This window comes from Ochotona curzoniae, unplaced genomic scaffold (genome assembly GCF_017591425.1).
Source record: "Ochotona curzoniae isolate NIBS_2020 unplaced genomic scaffold, NIBS_Ocur_1.0 contig_883, whole genome shotgun sequence".
Lineage (NCBI taxonomy): Eukaryota > Metazoa > Chordata > Mammalia > Lagomorpha > Ochotonidae > Ochotona > Ochotona curzoniae.
This window is the reverse complement of record NW_024466599.1, coordinates 16,722,194-16,744,768: the sequence shown is the minus strand read 5'-3', so window position 1 is coordinate 16,744,768 and position 22,575 is coordinate 16,722,194. Positions and strand designations below refer to the sequence as shown.

At 38.7% G+C, this 22,575-nt stretch overlaps 1 protein-coding gene across 1 annotated transcript in view; it reads right to left on the bottom strand.

The window, feature by feature from the left end:
* NCOA1 (nuclear receptor coactivator 1) overlaps positions 1–22,575 on the bottom strand; it is a 164,282-nt gene that overhangs the window by 58,757 nt on the left and 82,950 nt on the right. Inside the window, exons 5-10 of the mRNA XM_040992920.1 lie at positions 16,690–16,856; positions 12,589–12,686; positions 8,207–8,384; positions 4,195–4,374; positions 1,701–1,796; positions 764–904 (exon numbers count right to left, since the gene is read on the bottom strand). Of these exons, the coding sequence (XP_040848854.1) occupies positions 764–904; positions 1,701–1,796; positions 4,195–4,374; positions 8,207–8,384; positions 12,589–12,686; positions 16,690–16,856 (860 nt within the window). The remainder of the gene's footprint in view (positions 1–763; positions 905–1,700; positions 1,797–4,194; positions 4,375–8,206; positions 8,385–12,588; positions 12,687–16,689; positions 16,857–22,575) is intronic.

The following is a 22,575-nucleotide window of genomic DNA, read 5'->3' as shown; positions in this document are numbered from 1 at the left end:
GCTTTCCAATAACACTTGTAACTCCTTAAGGCAGGGGTACACTCACTTCATGTTGCCATACTACTTACTGAGACACAGCAGCTACTTAATGATGTCATAAAACATACTCTGCCATAAAACTTCAACCTAAGTTAGGCTGACGCAAGCATGCACAATGCTGATCTCTGCGTGCAGCAGAAGCCTTCTGACAGGCTGCTCTGTGGGAAACAATCCTTAAGAGCCAGGCTAAGTATCACTTCCTTCCTGAGCTCATGCTTGAATTTCCAATCACAACTGATTTTTTTCTCTTCTTTGGTCACACCTCGATTAGAGCCCCTGTCACACTGACTTTTAGACTTTTTGCACCCCTATGAATACTTCAAAAAGTTTATGAAAATGTACATTTTCTTTTAATTCCATTTTCCCATGAACATTTTAAAGCACCTTTGTACTTTCCTAAAATGTGGGTTTCTATGAAACCAAAACCTTGGTTCTTAGTCATCACTGTGTCCCTTGCTCCTCACATGCACAGTGAGAACACTGCGCACATGAGGATCCTGACTTTCTGCTGGATGAATGAATGAATGAATGAGTGACAGTCACGTGACATCCCAAATCTCAGGATCCACTCATGAATTACTTTGCTTACCCATTTCTTCCTTTCCTAAAACAGATCACTGAGTAAACCAGAATTTAGAGAAAATACTTATTGAGCTATAAGTTCTTGCCAAACTATTCAACATTAGTGAAGAGCAAGCTTAAGGAAAATAAGAGAAAATTTTACCTTCTTGAAAGAGCTGTCTGGCATAAGATGGCTCTCTGCCCTGAGGTTGGAAAAAAGCATAAATGCACTTTCTCACTAAATCTTCCCAGCCAGTTCTGCCAGCGGCTCTCAGGGAACTAGTATCGATAGAGATGATTTTACCTATAGAAAGAATGGAAAACTTACATTTATCATAGCCTCCTGATAGGATCATTTACACTTAAAAATGGACAACTTAGGAATAGTCTTTTTTGCTCAATAAACATGAACACTGAGAGTATTTATTATATATGGTAGTAAGAGAATATCAGTTATGTCATAAAAAATGGTTTTGGTCTTGGAGTGTGTTATGAAGCAGGATGCTATATTCTAAAAATCAATTCCAGTTCAGTATCAAGTCATATTGTGACAATGTGAAGCTGTCAAGGTGAATACAGTTTAAACTCCTCCAACTTGCTTCCTAGGTCCTGCTCTCTCTCTATGAATAACTGACTGGAGTGCTTATGGAGTGGCAGTTTATACAGCAACAGGTGCTTCTAAGGATTCAACATCATGTGTGAATACATTTAAAGAAAATGCACAGACGAAAGGATAGTGAAATGTACTTAAGCATTATACTAAAACCATCATATTTTTCTTTCACATAAACATTTACTTCAACATTTATGTATCTGTATCTGCCAAATTTCATTACAGACTCTTTTTCATGATGCTGAAAAATATTTCTAATCTAACAGACACATATAAACGGTTGTAAAAAAATGTTACCAGAGCACTCTGCTTCAGATAATGACTACAGTTTCTAAATCACACAGCATCAAGACCCTCACCTAAAGCATTTGCCCCGAAAGAACAGAGCAGAGACTGAACGTGACAAAGCAGAAGGATCTGACATTTGTGGTCTAGCTGGTTTTAACAGCACAGTCACAGCAAGCATTCTGAGTGTCTCTGTTAGTACCTGTAGTATCTTGCTTGGTCATAAAGGATTCTACACCCGTAATGGCTGGAGGCCGAGGTAATCGTCGTGCGATACAGATCAAACATGACTGGAAATCTGCTCCAAGCAATGTGGGAAATGGAAGAGAAGAGTGGAGAAACAGTTTGTTTTTAGAAAAGTAATACATACTGCAGGACCTAACATACCATTAAAAGCACACCAAAAATGGTAAGTTCCACCTGGAGAGGTAGTTAGCACACTCTTTCCTATTCAATGCTGTTACATAAAACAGGAGATTAATGAATCTCACATGCTCGGGTGATAATGACTAGAAGTGGTAGTTTGGGTCAGATTTAGGCAAATATAGTGGTGGTTTTTTTTAAAGATTTATTTATTTGAAAGAGTTATAAAAGAAGAAAGAGAACACACAAGAGAAAGAAGAGGAAGGAGGGAGAGAAAAGCCTTCTGTCCACTGCTTAACGTTCCAGTTGATGACAACAGCCAGGGATGAGCAGGGCACCCAGCAATGGGACATCTTCTCCTGCTTCCCCAGGCCATGAGCAGGAAGCCAGATTTGAAGCAAAGCAGCAGGGATTAGAGCCGTCACAGGGGATGGTTCTACCTGCTAGGTTATAAGGCCACCCTAAAACTATGCTTTTAAAAACAATGTATTCGTAGGGATAGTACAGTGATACCATAGGTGAATCTTCTTTCTACAATACCAGAGGATGGTTCAATCGTTCCTATTGTTCCCTGTTAATGGACTGGGAAAGCAATGGAGGAAGGATCGAGAATTTGGGTTTCTGCATACATGTGGGAGACCAGAAGCTCCTGGCTACTGGTTTTGGCCTGGGGAGTAAACCAGTGGATGGAAGATTTCTTTATCCCTCTATTTCTCTCTGAAGCTCTTCCTTTGAATTAAATAGATATTTTTAAAAATTCAAAAATCTTAGAAATTAAAAAAGTTATATATATCAATTTCCTATACTCATTAGTACTTACCAGCTACAAGGACCATTCTCCATTATTTTTTTTTAAGAGTCATTTTTGTATTTGAGAGTGTTACAGAAAGGAGAGATCTTCCATCTGGTGACTCTCTCTCCAAATGGCTGCAATGGTCAGGGCTGGGCCTGGCCAAAGCCAGGGGCTAGAACACCATTACAGGTCTCTCACTCGGGCAGCGGGGATCTAAGAACTTGGGCCCTTCTCTACTGCTTTCCCAGACACATCAGCAGGAAGTCAAACTGAGAGTGGAGTATGCATGGCTCGAATCCACACCATAAAGGGATGCCAGTGTCACAAATGATGGCTTTATGCCACAGTGCAAACTTCAACATTATTCTTACAACCACTGTGAAGATAATTATCATATTAAGAAAAATCCTTTATCTTGTTCTTGATAGAGACTTTGCTTTTATGACTTTTCTTAGTTGAGAGGGAGATTTACAGAGGAAGAAGGAGAAACAGAGAGAGAGTTATTCTTATTGCAGGTCCACTTCCCAAATGTATGCAACACATGGGGCTAGGTTGATTTGAAGCAATAAGCCTGAAGCTTTTCTGTGTCTCTTGTGTGGTTGCAGGGACCCAAGATGCACTTGGGCCATCCCAGGCATATTAGCAAGGAGCTGGGTTGGAAGTAGAGGAGCTAGAACACTAACCAGCACCCACATGGGATGCTGGCACTGCAGGTGAGGGCTTATCCTACTATGCCAGGGTATTCAATCTTTTTAAAAGCCCATTTTCAAATTTTATTTAGAGGATGGAAAACATATCACACAGCTAACAAATGTACTTTAATCATACAATCCTGGGCATTTAATCATATAATCATTTCTTGCAATTAATTTCTTATCTACCATCTTCCATGGTTCTTATTCCAGTCTGTAATCTTCCCAAATCTGGCTCATTATAAGTTTACAGGGAAAATGCCTGCACACACTGTCACATTTTAACTGATTCCATATTGACAACTTGTTAATATTGGAGCTGGAGCTATGTTTTCATCTGTTCATAAGCTTTCTCCTTCTAAATTACCTCACGCAGTATGAAACGTATCCCCAGGAATCTCTAAGGTGCCCTCATTCGGAAGCTGAAACTTTCTAAAAATCAGAGCTGTTCAGCAGCCTGCTGCAATTGGGACATTTCCAACTGGCAGCAGTTGGTTACGCTGCTTATTTCTAGACAGCAAGTTAGTCTGAATTATTTGACATTTTAGTGGAACTGCCAGCATAAAAGGAAGAACAGGGATAGGGGAGGGAGGAGAAAAGCAGGAATGTTAAAGGATGGATCCTAGATGATAATTATAATTATTGGTTTTTCATTCTCAGTGTTAAGCAATATATAGCAAAATGAATGACTACAATGATACAAAATCAGTAAGCAATACACACACACACACACACACACAAACACACACACACACACACGACCTCAAAGAGCAGTTTGCAATCAATTACCTCCCTGTTCGGTGAAGCGGCTGAAGAAGCAAACATGTTAACATAGCCCTCTGCCTTACCTTCCCCATCCTCTTGGATTGACCTGGGCTGTGACACAGTGAAGCACTGCATGACTTCATATCGCTGGCAAGCTTCTGGGGTCTCGGCACCTGGCTCCTCTGGAGGGTGAATTAACATCCTACAGTTGAATGTATGGCTATTTCGGCGTGCTGCCTCTTGAGGCCAAGGAACTCCATTTACTGGGGAAGAGAAATGGATCACAAGCCCGTGAGTACGACGAAAAAGCGCAAACTCAGAAAACAGAAAAGATGTACTTGAACCTTTCAGCTTCATTAGACATTTGGATTTAAAGGTCTTTAAAATTGGTATCTTACTTAGCAAGTCTAAATGGCTACTGATTAGAAAACTGCACTAGTTGCAGTAAAAACACAGGGTTTCTCCCTACCGAATGCCCCAATCCATTAATACTCTCTAACATTTTCTACAGAGACAAAAATTAAAATGAAAAATTTTTTTTTTTTTACAATTCTATAGCAGTTAATGAGTATTGCCGTTTCCAGTGCGTCTACTATTAAGCTTCGACATAGGCCTGGTACACACACATTCTTAGAGATAAAAAGGTGCAAATGCACACAAACCTTAAGGAAAAAACTCAGTTTCTCAAAAAGTCTGCAACTCAAAAACCAAACAAAAATACCTCCTGACATAGAAAACAATCCTGGTTTCTTATAACCACCTTCTCTTGTACTTGATTTAATTAGCACAGTTTATATGTGATACTGCCTTGCAAGTAATGCATATTGTTATATCAAAAGTAGTTTCAAAAAAAGAGAAATGTCACCTGATGCACAATATAATAAAACTGAATTCAGTGCCAGAAAAGATTCTGCTTTGGGCAAGGATCAACGTGTGGTGGCTTATGCCCAAATGTGTCATATTCATACTGTGGTGTTCATAACATAGCTGGAGGAGTTTGTGTTTTTTTCTGCAGAATACTCATCCACCGCCCCTCCTTCTCCCCCATTTTATTTGTAAGGCAGAAAGACAGCGGGCGATACAGAGACACGGAGAAAGATGGAGGGGATACTTGGGAAGAGAACTTTAATCCACTGGCTCATTCCTCAAATGCCTACTATCAGCTGGATCAGGCTGCAGCCAGGAGCCTGGACCTCCAGCAGGGTCTCCCATGTGGGTGGCAGGGAGCCAAGTACTGGAGCTGTTATGCTGTCTCCCAGGGTGTGCAACAGCAGGAAGCTGGATGGGAAGTGGGGAAGCCAGCACTGGAATCAGGCATTCCAAAACAAAATGCTGCCTCCCATAGGAGATGTGGGTGGAGGGACCAGGACTGCAATCCAGCACTCCAATATGGGCTGTGGGTGTCCCAAGCGGTGACTTGACAACTGCGCCAAACACCCCCTCATAACATTTTATCTGTATGTTTGGTTTAGTTCTGTAGAATTCTGGCCAAGACGTTGTCCTCACATTTGGAGCACATATGCAGACTGCAGAGTAGAAGGAAAAGAGAGCGGACTAAATAAAACTTACATTTTCATTCACCTCTGTATACATAGATAGAATAAACTGATTAAGCTATCTAGTCCTTAAGAAAATTCCCCAGCTAAAATAAATAGACACTATGATCAAACAATGGTTTGGAGCTTGTGTTTTTAGCCTGACTTGGAAAACATTAATCCTGGTCTACTCAGATACGACAGATAACTGGAACTTTCTGAAGATATTTACAAAGAGAGCTACTCACTAAATGTTGCCAGAGGAAATTCAGGTGAATATCTAGTTATCGTCAGTTTACCCAGAAAGAGAAAAAACTGAGAAAAGGAAGTGGTACAGTGAGTGTCAATCCACAGGAAGGGATAAGGACCAGGATAGGCGGCCATGCCACGGGGAACAGAAAGGCACTGCCTTCAAGGTCAATCTCATGACCTGACATCATTTCATCTAAACCACAGAAAACCTTTCTCAAAAGTGAAAAAGAAATTGAGAACTGACAAACACAAATAAATCATTTAAAGACATATTGATGCCAATTTACATGTAAATAATCACTTTCACAAAATAAAATAATAATTAGCACGGTGGTTTCTAAATATATAGATTACTCCAGTGTGTATTTCAGGTGATGTTTCTTGTATTTGATAAAATTACTGATTATGTTTTAAGTTATCCAAATTAATATATCATGACAGAGTCTAAGTTTTTTGAACTTAAATCTACTTTACTTTTTCTATTTAAAATAATAAGTATTGAGACAGACTATCATATAAAAAGAACAGCATCAGAAATGCAAGGCTTTGATTTCTCTGTGCTATGGGAAAAGGGACAGATGTAGCTCACGGGGATAAAGCTCCAGAGAAACTCAGGATTTGGAGGAGTGGAGTAGTTTAGGTTATCTAGTAGTGAGCAGTTGCTTTCATTTTTATTAGTTTATTTTTTGGCTGTGGGATACTCAAAACTTGTATTTTTTGCTGCTGCAGAGCAAATGTCCCCTCTATGCTTGCAGCAAAGGCAGCAGTATAACCTGTAATGTCTCTGAGGGGAAAGCAGGCTCTGAGGGGAGGACGTCCCCCACTCCTCTCTTTAGCGGAAGGAGCTGCGCAGAGCGGGCGGCAGTTTGGAGAGACTAGCCATGTCGCTGTCCCGCTGTCCAGGAAATGGCCTGGAGAGGCACCGCCATCACGTTAACTCTCAGAGGACACTCCCCCGTGTTTACCTACTGCCAGTGCCTGGGAAAGGCTGACTTGGCTGGGCAGCACCCTGGCAGCCGTGCCAGGACTGGAGCTGCTGTGTTGCTTCTACAGCCATTTCGCTTCCAGATGGAGAGGATACCTCAGCTTCACTTCCTGTGACTTACTTTCTCACAAGCAGAGAAGATGTGCAACTTAACAAACACCTTATTATCCAAGATGAGACTGAAATTAAGTCAGTTTTTTTTTTCAATGCAAAAATAAAATATAATAGCTTAGCTAAATTTACATATTAATAGTTGTTAAAATCTGTGGAATGGTAGAATAAAAGATACAATCCTGCCCGCACTGGCCCTTACAGGTGTCCTCTGCAATGACATGAGGAGCCCTTCATGTTGACTTCCCTGGCCCTCTGGTTGTTCCCTGAACATCTTGCCTAGCTCCCTTCTAACTCCACTACTTAGATACTTTACAAAAAGGATTTGTAATAAAGTTGCCTGTGTAAAATGGTCTTATCTCAGAGCTCAATGAACAAAGAAATGATGGGGGAAGATAGAAACAAACAAACATTAAAAAATCCAAGCAGGAATACCAAGTTTTCTATTTGTCAACAAAATGCATGTGACTATTAAACACATCCCCTCCAACAGAACCACAGGAGTAAATGGGACTTGGGCTCCAGAAACTTTGGTGGGAACTTGAATACTTAAGAAATATACAGAACTGCTGTTCTGCCAACCATGCTTTTATATGAATTAGAGAAAGGTCTTGTAATTCTGAAGGACCCAGCTCTGCTCCAAGGCACACAGCTTGGAGAATGGACCACAGGGTGGAAATCGTACCCTGTGCATCCTCTGCTTGGCAGTGAGAAACCCATTCCAAAATATTTGGAAACTCCTAAGTTGAAAATAATCCTGTTTTTTTTTAAACATTAAAGTGTTTATTTTAGTAGCCATGCAATATGACAATACATTCCTTCTTTCCTTCCTTCCATATTTATTGTCTGGGTAGTGTGCGGGAAAGATGCACATTTGTTTTGTTCTTAGATATAGTATTAATGGGGGGAGGAGAAGGACTTTTGAGCAGAAGCTTCTTGTGGCAAGACAAGCTGTTCTGCCTCCCACTGCCGCCATGTGATGGTTGCATAACACAGAGGATGATGGCAGGAGGACTCTGTCAGCTCTTTGACAATGATATTACCCTTGCAGATCCATTGCTGAGGACAAAGCTATATGAAGAATATTGGGTGATATAACACTGTCTATTACAACATAGCACATATTTGAATACTATGTATTATTAACAGAGTATGACTCACATATTATAGCATGAGAAACTACAGAGTCTTGCAAGACAAATTTCTTCTTACCTAGCGATTTTGGTAGCAGATTCTTCACAAATTCTGCATGATCACCGACATGCAGTATGCTGTACACACTGGTATTCATCAATTCTTCCTGATTGTAACCCAAGTAGCTGGTCACATTTTCTGACACAAATACAATTCTGCCTTCACAGTTCACAACAAAGAAGAAACCGTCCAGAGCCTGCAAAGCCAACAAGCAAATTAAGAGGCTGGAAAAATTAAAAGAGAAAAGAAAAATAAACACACTATACATTTATATTTTTTTAAAAATACATGTTCAATTTAAAAAGGAGGGTGCCAAATAAACTTTAATATTCTGTTTCTCTTGTAGAGGAGTGAGGATTTTTTAATAGACTGAACCACGCTCATATTTCCAATAGGCATGAACAAATGTCAGCCTGTGAGTGGCTGCTTCATTCATTCAGTTACAATAATCTTTAAGACTCTTAAGGAACTCTTAAGGCACAAGAAAGAAACATAAACATAACGTCAATAGAAACCATAATTTCAGAAATACAAATCAAATATTCTATGAGCACATAGAATGCCTAATTTGGGGTCAGGGTCAGGGGTACAGAATAGCTACTTACAGATCCCTGCCTCACTATAAATGGCAAATTGGAGGAGTTAAAGAGAAGTGGAGGAAGAACATTTCAGGGAGAGAAGAGAGCAGGGAACCAAAAGAAAAAGAATGAGCAGTCAGGAATTGTTAGTGTGTGGCAGCTTGTGGCAGCCTTGCAGCAGGTGGACCAGGGCCAAACCCCAGGAGCCTCCTCTATACCAAGATGGTGTTGGGCCTCCCGGGCAGGATATGCATGCTCTGCTGGGTGCTGCTTGACTGCCTCAGGAGTTTACAGCAAGTTAGAACCTCTACTTACACTGTCATCTGAAACATAAGGAAGAACTTCAGGTTAACCAACATGAAAACCCTCCTGCCTCACTTAGCGCAGACTGTCATGTTTCACAAAGTAGAATCTGGGGGAAGACCCAGAACACAGAGGCCGACAGCAGTGCTGCATTTGTGATCTGCTTGAGTGCAATATGCCATAGCTTACTTTAAAGAGTAGAAGACTTTGACCAAAAACGAGTCTTTCGTTATCTGTAGCAGAATACTTGAGAATTCTCCAGTAATGCTGATGGGCTACTCATTTTGTGAGCTGTATTCTTATCTAAGATTACTAGTATGTATTTACTTCTACATATTTATGACAAACAAGGTTCTTTGAAATACATATACATTGTAGAATGGGTAAAAAAATGACATGAATTAGTTTGTAAAATAATATTTTTGGTTTGGCAAAGATACTTAAAATATGTGTAGCAACTTTCAAGTGTAGAATAACTGTTATCACAATCACAATGATATGTAATAACTATCTTGAAATCATGTCTCTGGGCCTGGTGACATCTCTTGTCCTTTGACTGGCATTTCCTCTATCTCCACCTACCTCTGCAGACTCTGACTCCTGTTCATCACCATGCTTCTCTTTGCGTCTATGAGTTTGATGTATTTAGATTTCATAAAAGAGCAGGATCATGCGGTGATTTTCTTTTTATGTATGGTTTATTTCACTTAGCATAATGCATTTCAGATTATCCATGTTGTAACAGATAAGATCTTGCTTTTTTTTTTTTTTTAAAAATGGTATTTATTTATTTGAAAGAGCAAGCTACAGACAGGGAGAGACAGAGAGAGATACAGAGAGATATGTAGAGAGAAACAAGGAAAGAGAATCTCCAATCAACTGGTTTACTCTCCAAATAGCCAAAATGGATAGGACCTGGTCAGGTGGAAGCCAGAAGCTTGAAACTTCATCTGAGTCTCCCACATGGGTGGCATGGGCCCAAGCACTTGGTCCATCTTTCATTATGTTCCCAAGTATATTAACAGGAAACTGGATCGAAATGGAATGGCTGGGACTTGAACCAGTGCTCATACGAGATTTTGGCATTACAGGAAGCAGCTGAATATGCTGTATTATAACACCAGCCCCAAGCTTTTATTTTTAATGCTGAATAGTATTTAGCTGTGCAAATCCACTTGATTCACAAAAGCACAATGAACTATCACCCAACTCCTGTCAGAGTAATTATTATAAAAAAGACAAAAGATAAGTTGACAAGGAAGTAGAGAAAAGGAAAGCACTGTGGATTCACTGTGAGTGGGAATATAAATTAGTCTACAAATTATAGTCATAGATAAGGTAGAGCCACGTACTATGATTCAACAACTTTAACTCTGGTAAATATCCAAAGAAAAGGAAATCTTTGGAGGACATCAGAGCACCCTGTGCAGTATAATGCAGAACAACCAACCTATGTGTCCATCCATGGATGAAAGCCAAATATTAAAATAAATTTAACTTGAAACTGTATTTCCAAATTATTCCCATCACAAGCATATAACTAATTTTTTTTCAAAATAATAAAGTACAACCCATTATTCTCATTTGAAACATTGTTAATTTTTTACAACAACAACAAAAAAATGACCAGGCCTGGCGGCGTGGCCTAGTGGCTAAAGTCCTCGCCTTGAATGCACTGGGACCCCATATGGTCGCTGGTTCTAATCCCGGAGGCCCCGCTTCCCATGCAGCTCCCTGCTTTTGGCCTGGGGAAGCAGTCGAAGATGGCCCAAAGCCTTGGGACGCTGCACCTGCAAGGGATACGCAGGGGAGGTTCCTGACTCCTGGCTTCTTTCGGACAGGCTCAGCTCTGGCCATTGCAGCTACTTGGGCAGTGAACCAGTGGATGGAATATCTTTCTCTCTGTCTCTCCTCCTCTCTATGTGTTTGCATTTCCAATAAAAATAAATAATACACCTTCAAAAGAAAATGAACAAAGCTATTTTTCACTCTACCAGATTGTTATTTCTATGTAAAAGAAAGAATGATATAATTAATTATCTGAAAGCTCAGAACTAGGTAAACCCTTTGGTAAACGATTTTGGCATTGATGGAACACAGAAGAGCACCCTCAGATTTAACATTTTGGAATTAAATACAGACATGTGACTGGCTCCTCGCTCTCATATTCAACAGTATAGCTCTAGACTTCAGATGAATAATTCAATGCAAAAAATCTCTCAGTAGCTTTTGTATCAATTTCTTAGTTTCCGTGAATTAGAATCTATAAAAGCTAAGTCAGCAAGAACAGGATGTGGCGGCAAAGAAGAGATAACAAAAATATCAGGTAGGATGTCAGTAAAGACAACTCTGAAGTCTATCAGGTTCAGTAATTCTCTTTCAGTTTCTATTTCACATAGTTAGAAATTATAGATAAAAGTATTAGCTTCCTGAGGCCAAGAATTGGAATACATTTTTAATTCTATTTTTGAAACTTCTAATTTGCTTTCTTTCGTATTTGAAAACTCACCAACTGACATTTAACTCATGGGTAACCTATTGGGAGTTAGCCTTTGATTCACAATGGTTTTAAGGATAATAATTGTATTAGCTGAAAATTAAAAATTCTCCTCTTAGAGTTAGTTCTAAATGGATGAATTGGACATTTGTTTAAGATTAGATAGAAAAGGCAGGGGTGAAATTCATACAATAATTACAAAATCATTCAAGTTCCAAAGTATTATATGAAGTTTGATAGTTAAGAGTTAATTTCTAGAATATTTGTATAAACAGCTAAAAAATCTTAGAAAAAATTTCAGAAAATACCACCCTCAAAGTGAGCATCTTTCATTCAGAAGTGAGATTATACACACACATACACACAAAACAGTAGTTATCATAGTCTCCATTTGCCCCGTATTTTGCTGCCAACATATAGCTGAGATGGTTGATTGACCTGTTCTGTCTTCTGTCTTTTCTTGGTTAGGGATCTGAGTCCAGCATTTCGATTGGGGAAATCTCCAAAGAAACTTTGGGTGGGGTTTGTCCCTTAATACCCCCCTTTAAACATGAAGAAAACAATGTGGAAATAATACTCTTACCCACTTTCCTATAGCCCTTGAACCTTTTTACCCCAATTAACTATGTAAAGGTTGTCAAAAATATAGTAAAAAAAAAAATTGTCAAAAGAAAAGAGTTAAAAAAAAACAGTAGCTATTTCAATAAGTTAATATTTTTTCCCGACTAGTTGTAACTTTTGAGAAATAAAAGGCAAAAATCATCAATAGGCTTTAGTTTTTCAGTTATTTATTTAGAATAGCTTTAAGAAAATTTCTCAAGTTCATCACCCACACTTAATTCTAAAATAGTAACAGCAGAAGTTCATACCAACATAATAAGTTTTTTTTTTTAAATGATAAGGTTCTTAAAAACACTGTTTTGTTTCCTAACTTACAGACTGTATGTAAGACATAAGAGAAGATAAAGGAAAAACAAAACTGGCTAGAACAACGATATCTCTTGTTCAGTGGGAACACCTACCTCCAGCAGCAGAGGCCCCAAGGACTCCTTCTCTATCACTCCTTGACTACTGGACGAGATATCCGATTTCTGTACATCATCGTCAGTTGTTGACTTCTCTGTAACAAGGAAATCTTAACATCACACACCCAAAAAGGGCTCATTTCCAAAATGGCAAGTTTACAAAGGCACAGATTCATCTTATCTCTGATCCAAACATGATTATTTAGCAGCTGGTAAGTTTCAAGGGTGATCTTCCTGATACCGCAGGATGATAAAACAGACCATCATAAAGATTACATAATGTGCCCCACATCCTCTGACGATCAGCACAAATGGGGACCTGAATACAGTGACAGAGCTGCTGCAAATCTGTAGCTTTTTCTGAAAGTCTTACAAATTCTTTTGAGAAATAAATTATAAAGGAGTAATCAGTTCCTCCATTGTTTTCTGATGTGATTAACTGCCACTAATGAGAGAATAAAGATATGATTCTTCCTTTGGAAAACCTGCAGCAACCTCCTGAACTGTTTACATTCATATCATGATGCTGCTTTGCCAAACTGAAATATCTAACTGCTTTGGGGTTCTTTTGTGGAGGATGCTGAAAGATCATCTTAAAGTGTCACCATACACTTGTATTTTAAGTTTTCAACCTATCAGAACAGTTCATCAAAATTGCAGTGGTATTACTAGAATTATTGAATAAAGACCCACTTTTTACTTTAAAATATTAAGTATTTAAAATACTCTTAAATATATATAGAATTATGCAACATATACTCATATAGCTACCATTATTTCCACAATAGATTATTTACCTCAAGCCTTTTCCTTTTAAAATAAAATGTTACAAAGAGTTAAAGTCCTGTGTCTTCTTCCTCCACTCCTAGTTATAATCATTACTCTGTGGTTGGCTAATTCATCCTAAGCATATTTTTACATTTTTTTTCTACAGGTGTATGATTTCATGAGCAAAATATTTTCACTTCATGTTTTCAAATATATACAGTCTACTTCAATGTACCTTTCCTATTTGGTATCATACGTGAGATTTAATCACACTAATACATAGGATAATATCAACTGCAGTATAGTATTTCATTATATGAATAAACCCACAGTTGATTTATCCATTTCCCTACTGATTACAATATAAGCTATTTCTAGAATTTCCTCTTTAGGAAACACTGTACCTGAGCCATAGCTTCTTTTGGGTAAATACTAGAACTGAAGCTTTGTGTTTGTGCAAAGTCCTGTGTATCTACAACATTATGTAAGAAGAAACTGCTCTCCAAAGAAGCTGTACTCAATAACATAGAAGGTGCTTGTTATGTGCATCTCCACGGACAACTGATGACATCATAGTTTTTTGAGGTGCCATCAGGGTTGATAAATTATTTATTTATTTATTCATTCACTTACTTATTGATTAACTTATCTGAGAGACACAGAGAGTAAGCTCTCTGCAGCTGGTTCAATCCCCAAATGTCTCCAAGAGCTGGGGCCAAAGCTGAGAGGCCTAAACTCAACCCAGGTCTTCCACATGGGTGCTAGGAGACCAGTTACTTGATTGATTACCTCCTAATGCCTTCCAGCCTTGGCATTAGCAGGAAGACAGAGGACTACAACCTAGCACTACAACATGGGACACAGACACCATACTTGGCATATTAAACATGAGGCCAAATGCTTGTCCTTCATCACAGGTTTTAAGTTTGCACATCTATGGATGTAAAATGTTTATTTCACATAATGTTAGTAAACTATAATACACCTAGCATACAGTTAACACATTTAATCTACTTAAGCCTATTTAACCTAGTAATACAATAAACGTATTTGTCCAGTTTTCATATTGCCACTATACATCTGAAATTCTTGCTTTTAACGTCCACTACATTGTGCTCTGATGTGCATCTGTGGTTGTTTTTTCATGAACTGTGCCAGATACTACATCATTGCTTTCAATTTAGAAATCTTCCACCTCTGGAGTCCAACATAGCAAACTAATGGCTAAAGTCCTTACTTTGCACGTGCTGTGATCCCATACGGGCACCGGTTCTAATCCCGGCGGCCTCATTTCCCATTCAATTCTCTGCTTGTGGCCTGGGAAAGCAGTCGAGGACAGCCCAAAGCCTTGGTACCCTGCAACCAAGTGGGAGACCAGGAAGAAGCTCCTGGCTCCTGGGTTTAGATTGGCTCAGCTCTGGCTGTTGTAGCTACTTGGGGAGTGAACCAGTGGCTAGAAGATCCTTCTCTATTTTTCCTACTCTTTGTAAATCTGACTTTCCAATAAAAATAAACAAAAATTTTTAAAAAATCTTTCACTTCTGGGAAAGTTATTTTTTGTGTCATTTTTCTGATTAACATGTCGTTCCATCAGGTCTCTTTTTCTGGAACTAATCATTTAAACAAATCTTTCTTAATGTTTCTCTGGTTTTCCACTGTTTGCTTATCTTACTTTCTAAGGGGTTTCTTTAAATAATAACTTGGTTGTTTAGAATGGCTCAAGACCTTGGGTACCTGTACCAATATGGGAGACCCGGAGGAAGCTCCTGACTTTTGGCTCAGCTTCAACCACTGCAGCAATTGAGGGAGTGAAACAGTGGATGGAAGACTACTCCTTCTGTTTCTGTAACTCTGCCTTACAAATAAAAAATACGATAAAAAAAATACTCATTGAAAGCTGGTGCAGTGGATAACAGGGTATCGAGATCCTCAGGGAGCTCTGGTGGTGGTGGGCAACAACAAATGGAACATACAGTGTGTCAGATACAAAAAGGACTGGTGGGAAATAAGGAAGGTATAAAAGATTGTGGAGCTTTGCTTTAAAAAGACTATTTTAAATAAAGAGGCTATGGTGAAGTTCATTAAGAAGTCACACTAAAGCAAAAACATGAACGAGATGAGGTGTCATGTGGCTGTCTAGGGAAGACCATTCCAGAGAGAGGGACAGCACAGCAACACCCTCAGATGTACCTCAACCAGCTGGGCAGAAGAAATGAGGCTGCAAATTGCAGAAGCATGGCGAAGAGGTTATGTTTTTGCCTGTTACCCTATTGTAAAATTTAAAAATTTATCTTTTTCTCAGAGATGAAACATCTTCCCTTATGTGTCTGAGGGACTGATCATTTTAAGTTTGTTTCTCTGCTTTCCTATCACAAGCTTTACTTGGATATTTGGATTTTTGTTTGGGTGTAGGGGCAGGGAAAGAGCTGAGTTTTTTTTAGTTGAGGATCATTCCCACATGTTTTTCCCCTTGGACTGTGTTGATTCTGCAAAGGAGGCCTCCACTTCTACCTTGGGAAGCATGAACGTAGCAGTTAGTACGTTGACACCTGCCAGGGAAGGAACCAGATAACCTCACTGTCACCCTGTGGATTCTCCTGTGGGCTAAGTCAGCTATCATCACATTACACATTTTCCAGCTTTCAAAATCTGTGAGCCAAATAAAAGGTTATGAACATTTGTCTATAGTCTTCATATTTCCACTATAAATCTCAAGTTCTTTTGGACCCAAGTCTGCTGTTTGTTTTTTATGCTCTTCCTCGCTGTCAATCACTTCCTCATATGTATAATTTCAGTGCAGCACTCCCACAGGGCCAGGTTGGAGGTGTATGTCTTTGTTTCCAGTAAATAACTCCCCTGGGTTTTGTGGTGTGGGGTTTCCAGTAAATAAGGGCAGTATAAATATGAACTTCAAAAATAAATCCGTGATTTTTCAGAGAATGTTTCCCCTACCCAGAGCATGGGCTGAGATAAGCTTCCGCATGCAGGTAGATTTTCCCATCAAATGGAATTACCGTCCTTCACGTCTGGTACACAACCTCAGATTCTGGTCTACAACCTGTGTTTTCTCAGTCTCCTAAGACACTAGGTCCCACAAGTCTTTCAAGGACACTAGCTATTCAAGTCAACTTTATAATAAGCCATTTTGTAATAAGAAGTAATAAGCCACTTTGTTATAAGAAATAAGCCACTTTGTATAAGGTATATCTTGTGAAATGAACAGCATCTAAACAAAACATTTTGTTAAACAAATTATGAAATTCAATTCAAAAAAGCAAGATCATATATTACAAATGTCTTAATAAAAAGAACACTCTCCACCCTCTTTACCTTGTTCCATTCTCTTCATTAGCTGTATCTGATCGACTGTTTTCTTCAAAATTTTGCATTTGTCTGGCTTTACACTCAAGCTGTCAATGTCACTGATGTTGGCAGACAACAACTCAGCAAGTTCTTCTAAATATTTGTTTTCTTGCTCCCTGCGTCTCTTCTCAGTGCTGTTACACAGAGAAAAATGGTTAGCATTAATTGATATCCCAATATTCCCTTCTCTGAAAAAAGCATTTAATGTTTATACATCCAAAGAAACGCTTACTATTTTCCAGATTATAAAAGCAGAATTACAAAGCAACTTAAATTCACATCTAAAGAAATATTTAAAAATAACAGGGCCAAGTGTGACAGCCTAGTGGCTAAAATTTTTGCTTTGCTTATGCTGGGATCCCATATTGCTTGATAATTCGTGTTCTGGCTGGTCTACTTCCCATCTTATGGCCTGGGAAAGCAGTGGAGCATGGGAAAGCCTTGGGACCATGCACCTGTATGGGAGACCTGAAGGAGGATCCAAGTTTCTGGCTTTGGATCAGCTTAGCTCTGGTTGTTGCGTCCACTTGGTGAGTGAACCAGTGCATGAAATATCTTTCTCTCTGTATCTCTTTCTCTGTATATCTGCCTTTCCAACAAAAATATTAAATCTCAAAAAAAAAAATGCTGAAAACAGTTTTAGCTAATATAAAGTGAATCATTGTTTTAAGATGTATTCATTTATTTTCAAATATTCAATGATTACCAGATAGTGAAAATCAAATATTAAATATATTAGGTACATGTGCAACAACTGTACATTCTATACAATTTTCTTAAACAACTTCCCAAACAACTTCATTATAAAAAAAGGGCAGACTACATTGGTGTTCAAGTTTATTGTAATTAAAAACTCAATAAACTCTTAATTAGGTCACTAGTCTTTATAAAAAAATGTACCCATTCAAAAGTAAAATTAGAAGAATAGTAAAAACTGGAGGCAAGCATACAATAGAAGATAGAAGAAATCATCTACTTTTCAAAATTTTCATGAATGTAATAAAGCCAAATTTGATTTACTTAAAAGCAAAATAATACAGCACAAGGGATCATAGCACAAACAGCTAGCACTTAAAAGTATATCAAGCACACTGAAGGAATATGTTTTTGCTTTCTAGTTTTTATTCTTGGCTTTTTTAGCCACATCATCAGGCAATTTTCTTAATCTAACACAAAGAGAGTGAAATATTTCTTTCAACTATTCCAGTCATCAAACTAACATCACAGGAAAGATCAGTTAAAAGCAATCCTGTTTTTCAAGCAGCAATCAAAATCATTTGGTTACAAATAAAAGTGGAAAGAGAGGAAGTAAGAGGGAAAGAAGAACTGGCAAGAAGCTCATAATTGGCAGCATTTATTCATAAAATGAAAAGCAAAAACATTTATACAGAAGCACAGTAAACTGGAAGTATCAAGTCAACTGATGAAATGTGTTGACCTACATAAACACTACAAAATGGCCTATATTCTAAAATAAAACCAAATTCCAAACTATTATAATCACATAACTGTTTTTATCTTAACTCTTTCATTATTGTGGAATCATGCACATTTTGTTAAGTAGAACTATTTGCTACAGCTTCCACATCAGCAAGATATTGTGACCAATTTCACACTCAGGTACCAGAGGGGAAGCGTGTGTAGAATGAGTAACACATTCATTGATATGTACAAAGGTTCCTGAAACCAAGTACTGTTTGAAGAGAACTAGTTTTACCCTGGTGAAGCCAACAGATATACTAAGTGTATTTGGTCTAAAGCATGACCAATAGGTGTAAATTTCAACATGAATAAAGTAGATTTACTTGGTATGATTCTCCAATATATTTACAGCATTAGGTTTTGTTTCGAAATTGTAGAGAAATGGAGCACACAAAATCACTGATGAAGTCAAAGAAAAAAAATGACAGAATGAGCAGGACAAAGAAAAGGGAGATGGGAGAGAGAAAGTTAAAAGCTAATGGAATGAAGTGGTGAACTATCTAATTGACTGGTAGTTAAGATAGGGAAGAATCACCATGGAATAAGGTAACCCATAACTAGGCGGGAAAGTGAGAGCAGAGTCAGTTCCTATGGAGAGGTGGAGAGGACAGATTCTGCTTTTATGGAAAAAGAGGCTTCCTTCATTACTTTGGACTAATCACACTTCCAAAGCATTTGGCAAACCCTTTATTACCACCTACATTGAGATACGCTCATTTATCCTACTCTGGGTAAAGTTCTCATGTAGATATTTCAATATTCACAGATTGTTCATTCCAGGACCCCCCCACACACATCAAAATCCTTTTATGTCTCTAACATAAAATGGCAGAGTATTTACATATAATTGTCAAATATACCATCTTTCCTATAATTTGCTTTAAAAAAATCACCCCTAGATGGCTTGTAATACCTGTGTAAATAACTATTCCGTGTTGTTCTGGGAATAATGACAAGAAAAAAAACTGTACATGTACAAAAAGAAGTAATTATTCATTCCCCAAATATTTTTGATACGTACTTTATTTTTAAGATTTATTTATTTGTTTGTTTTTTATTGGAAAGGCAGATTTACAGAGAGAAGGAGAGAGAGAAAGAAAGATCTACCATCCACTGATTCACTCCTGAGTGGCAGCAATGGCTGAAGCTGAGCTTATCTGAAGCCAGGAGCAGCAGCTTCTTCTAGGTATCCATTGTAGATACAGAGTCCCAAGACTTTGGGCCATCTATGACTGCTTCCCCAGCCCACAAGCAGGGAGCAGGACTGGAAATGAACTGGAGCAGTACAGCAGCCTGGACATGAACTGGAGTGCATATAGTATCCCAGCACATGCAGAGTGAGGATTTAGCCACTGAACCATCAAGCTGGAATTCTGATAGACATTTTCAATCTGCATTTTCTTAGGCTACTGATACCTCTATGCCTATTTTATGCAAGACAAGCAGATATTATACATAAAGCACACAAGTGTAAATCAGTTAGTTGGAAAACAAACAAAAAGTCATTATAATATCATATGACAAGACTGTCACAACCACAGAAACATTACATAGATGTCACCTGGAGCTAGAGAAGGACATGTACAAAATCAGTGGCACAGACAGGCTGTCTTCATAAAAGAACAAAAGCAGCTTTTTCAAGGGGAAAGGAGAGCTGAAAACAGCAAGGTAAAGAATCTGTGAGCAGTTGAGCATGGCCAAACTACAAAAGTTAAAAAACAAAAGCAAGGGATGAAGTTGAGGCCAGATCACAGGGGGACTGTACATGTCGTGATAAATGATAGGGCCTACTGCTTAAAAACACAGGTTCCAACTTCCTGGTCATTTACTAGCCAGGCAACCCTGCACAAGTCACGTAGCATCAATTTGACGATGCTAAACTTCCATGTCCTTATCAATAAAATGAGGATAATAACATTAGCTATCTCTGATTTTTATGAGGATTAGAGATGCTATGTGTTTATGTAAAATGGTTGGCATAGTTTCTGGTATATACTATTAGCTCAACAAATGGTATCTGCTATTATCACTTTAATGATGATTATTTATCTTCAAGGAAATAGGGAGCCCAGAAAGATTTAAGAAGAATGAATGGCATGACCAGATTTATAAGCTCTTTGAAGAAAGAAAACATGTCTCTCACTTCACTTTCATCCTTATAACGTCAGGCAGATGGTGCTGGCTGAAGAGTAGGCATTTAATAAGCTCTTGCTGGGTTGATTTGGAAATGTTAAACGAACATAAGGCACAGCTACCCAATGATTTTAAGACTGGCAGTGAAATCCTCATTCTCCTGGAAGAATTAGGGAATTCAGAAGAAAAAACAGGAGAGTACAAGCTACCTCACCCCAACAGTAACTGAGTTTCCAGTCAAAGGCTGTGTACACAGGGCTGCCAAAACCCTGTTGGTCCAACAAAATGCTCTTTATGACGAATGGGTTCAAGATCTGCTTGCAGAAGACAGCATATACTGGTAAAACAAAAACATTATGAGGTAGATTTCACAAAAAAAAAAATATGTAAAATATATTACTAAATTTTAACAAATTAAAATAATTCAAAATGGGGCTTATGAGAAGCCAGCATCACAGGAGAAAGTTTAACCTACTGCACCACAATGCCAGCCCTAATAAATCACTTTATGAAAAGTGAAGTTCATACATACAAAGCTTAAAGAAATGTTGTTTACAAATACTTATAAAGCAAACATGAAGATAATTATTAAAATGAGAGGAAAAGAACACAAACTTTTTTAAAAAAGATTTATTTGAAAAGTCAAGAGAGATGGGGAAAGACAGAGGGGAAGAGGGTGCAAGAGGGGTAAGTCTTCTAATCACTGGGTTGCTCCGCCAAAGGGCTACCACAGCCAGGCTGGAGCCTGGCTGAATCCAACAGCCAGGAAACCCTTCCTGGTCTCCATCATGGGTGGGAAGGGCTCTTAAAGCTACTGTCTCTCAGGCTCAGCGTGGTAGTCTAGCTGCTAAAGTCCTTGCCCTGAACACACTGAGATCCCATATGGGCGCCAGTTCTAATCCTGGCAGCCCAGTTTCCCATCCAGCTCCCTGTTTGTGGCCTGGGAAAGCAGTCCAGGACAGCTCAAAGCCTTGGGATTCTGCACCCCCATGGGAGACCCGGAAGAGCTCCTGGCTCTTGGCTTCCCATTGGCATAGCTCTCCAGTGCAGCTTGCGCCACTTGGGGAGTGAATCATCAGACAGAAGCTCTTCCTCTCTGTCTCTCCTCCTCTTTATACATACACACACACACACACACACACACACACACACACACACACACACACAGTGATCTGCCTTTGCAATATAAATAAATAAATCTTGGGCCTGGCACCATGGCCTAGTGACTAAAGTCCTCGCCTCGAATGCCCCGGGATCCCACATGGGTGCCGGGTCTAATCCCAGAAGCCCCGCTTCCCATCCAACTCCCTGCATGTGGTCTGGGAAAGCAGTGAAGGACAGCCCAAAGCCTTGGGATCCTGCGCCCACATTGGAGACCTGGAAGAGCTCCTGGCTTTGGATCAGCTCAGCACCAACTGTTGTGGTCACTTGGGGAGTGAGTCATCGGATGAAAGGCATTTCTCTCTGTCTTTCCTCCTCTTTATATATGTCTAACTTTGCAATAAAAAGAAATAAATCTTAAAATAAAGAAATAAATCTTTAAAAAATTATTGCAGCTCCTTACCAAACTGCTAAAATATTAAAGTGAGAAGACACTATATTGTTAGTAAGATTGTGGGAATGAGGAACTTCAACAGAGCAGAGACAACTGACAAAATGGGAGAAAAAAATTTGCATCTATGCATTTGACAAAGCATTAACACCCAAAATTCACATGGAACTCAAACATAATAAAAGCAACAAAAACCCAGTTCAAAGATGGGTAAAGGATCAGTACAGACACAAATAGAAATACAAGAAAAAAAACAGTATTACTATCCGTCAGGGAACTGCAAATCAAAACCACAATGAGATTATCATCTTTCTCTAGAATAGTTATATTTAAAAGGACAAAACAAATGTTGTTGAGGATGTGGAGAAAAACTTTATATACAGTTAACGGAAATCTAAATTAGTACTGTCATTATGGAGAATAGTATGACGCTCACTCAATAAACTAATGACTTTGGTTTGTGTCCCAATTACTCTGCCTCTGATCCAGTTCCCTGATAATGCCTGGAAAAAGCAGAGGAAAAGGCCCATGTCCTTGAGCCCCTGGCATCCATGTGGGAGACACAGATAAAGCTTTCTAGCTTCTAGCTATCTAAATGTTTGTCAGTTGAAGAGCAATGTAGCAAATCTGTACTTAATGTAAAAATGTATATATAAGGAAACTCAAAATGCCCATGGCAAATGAAA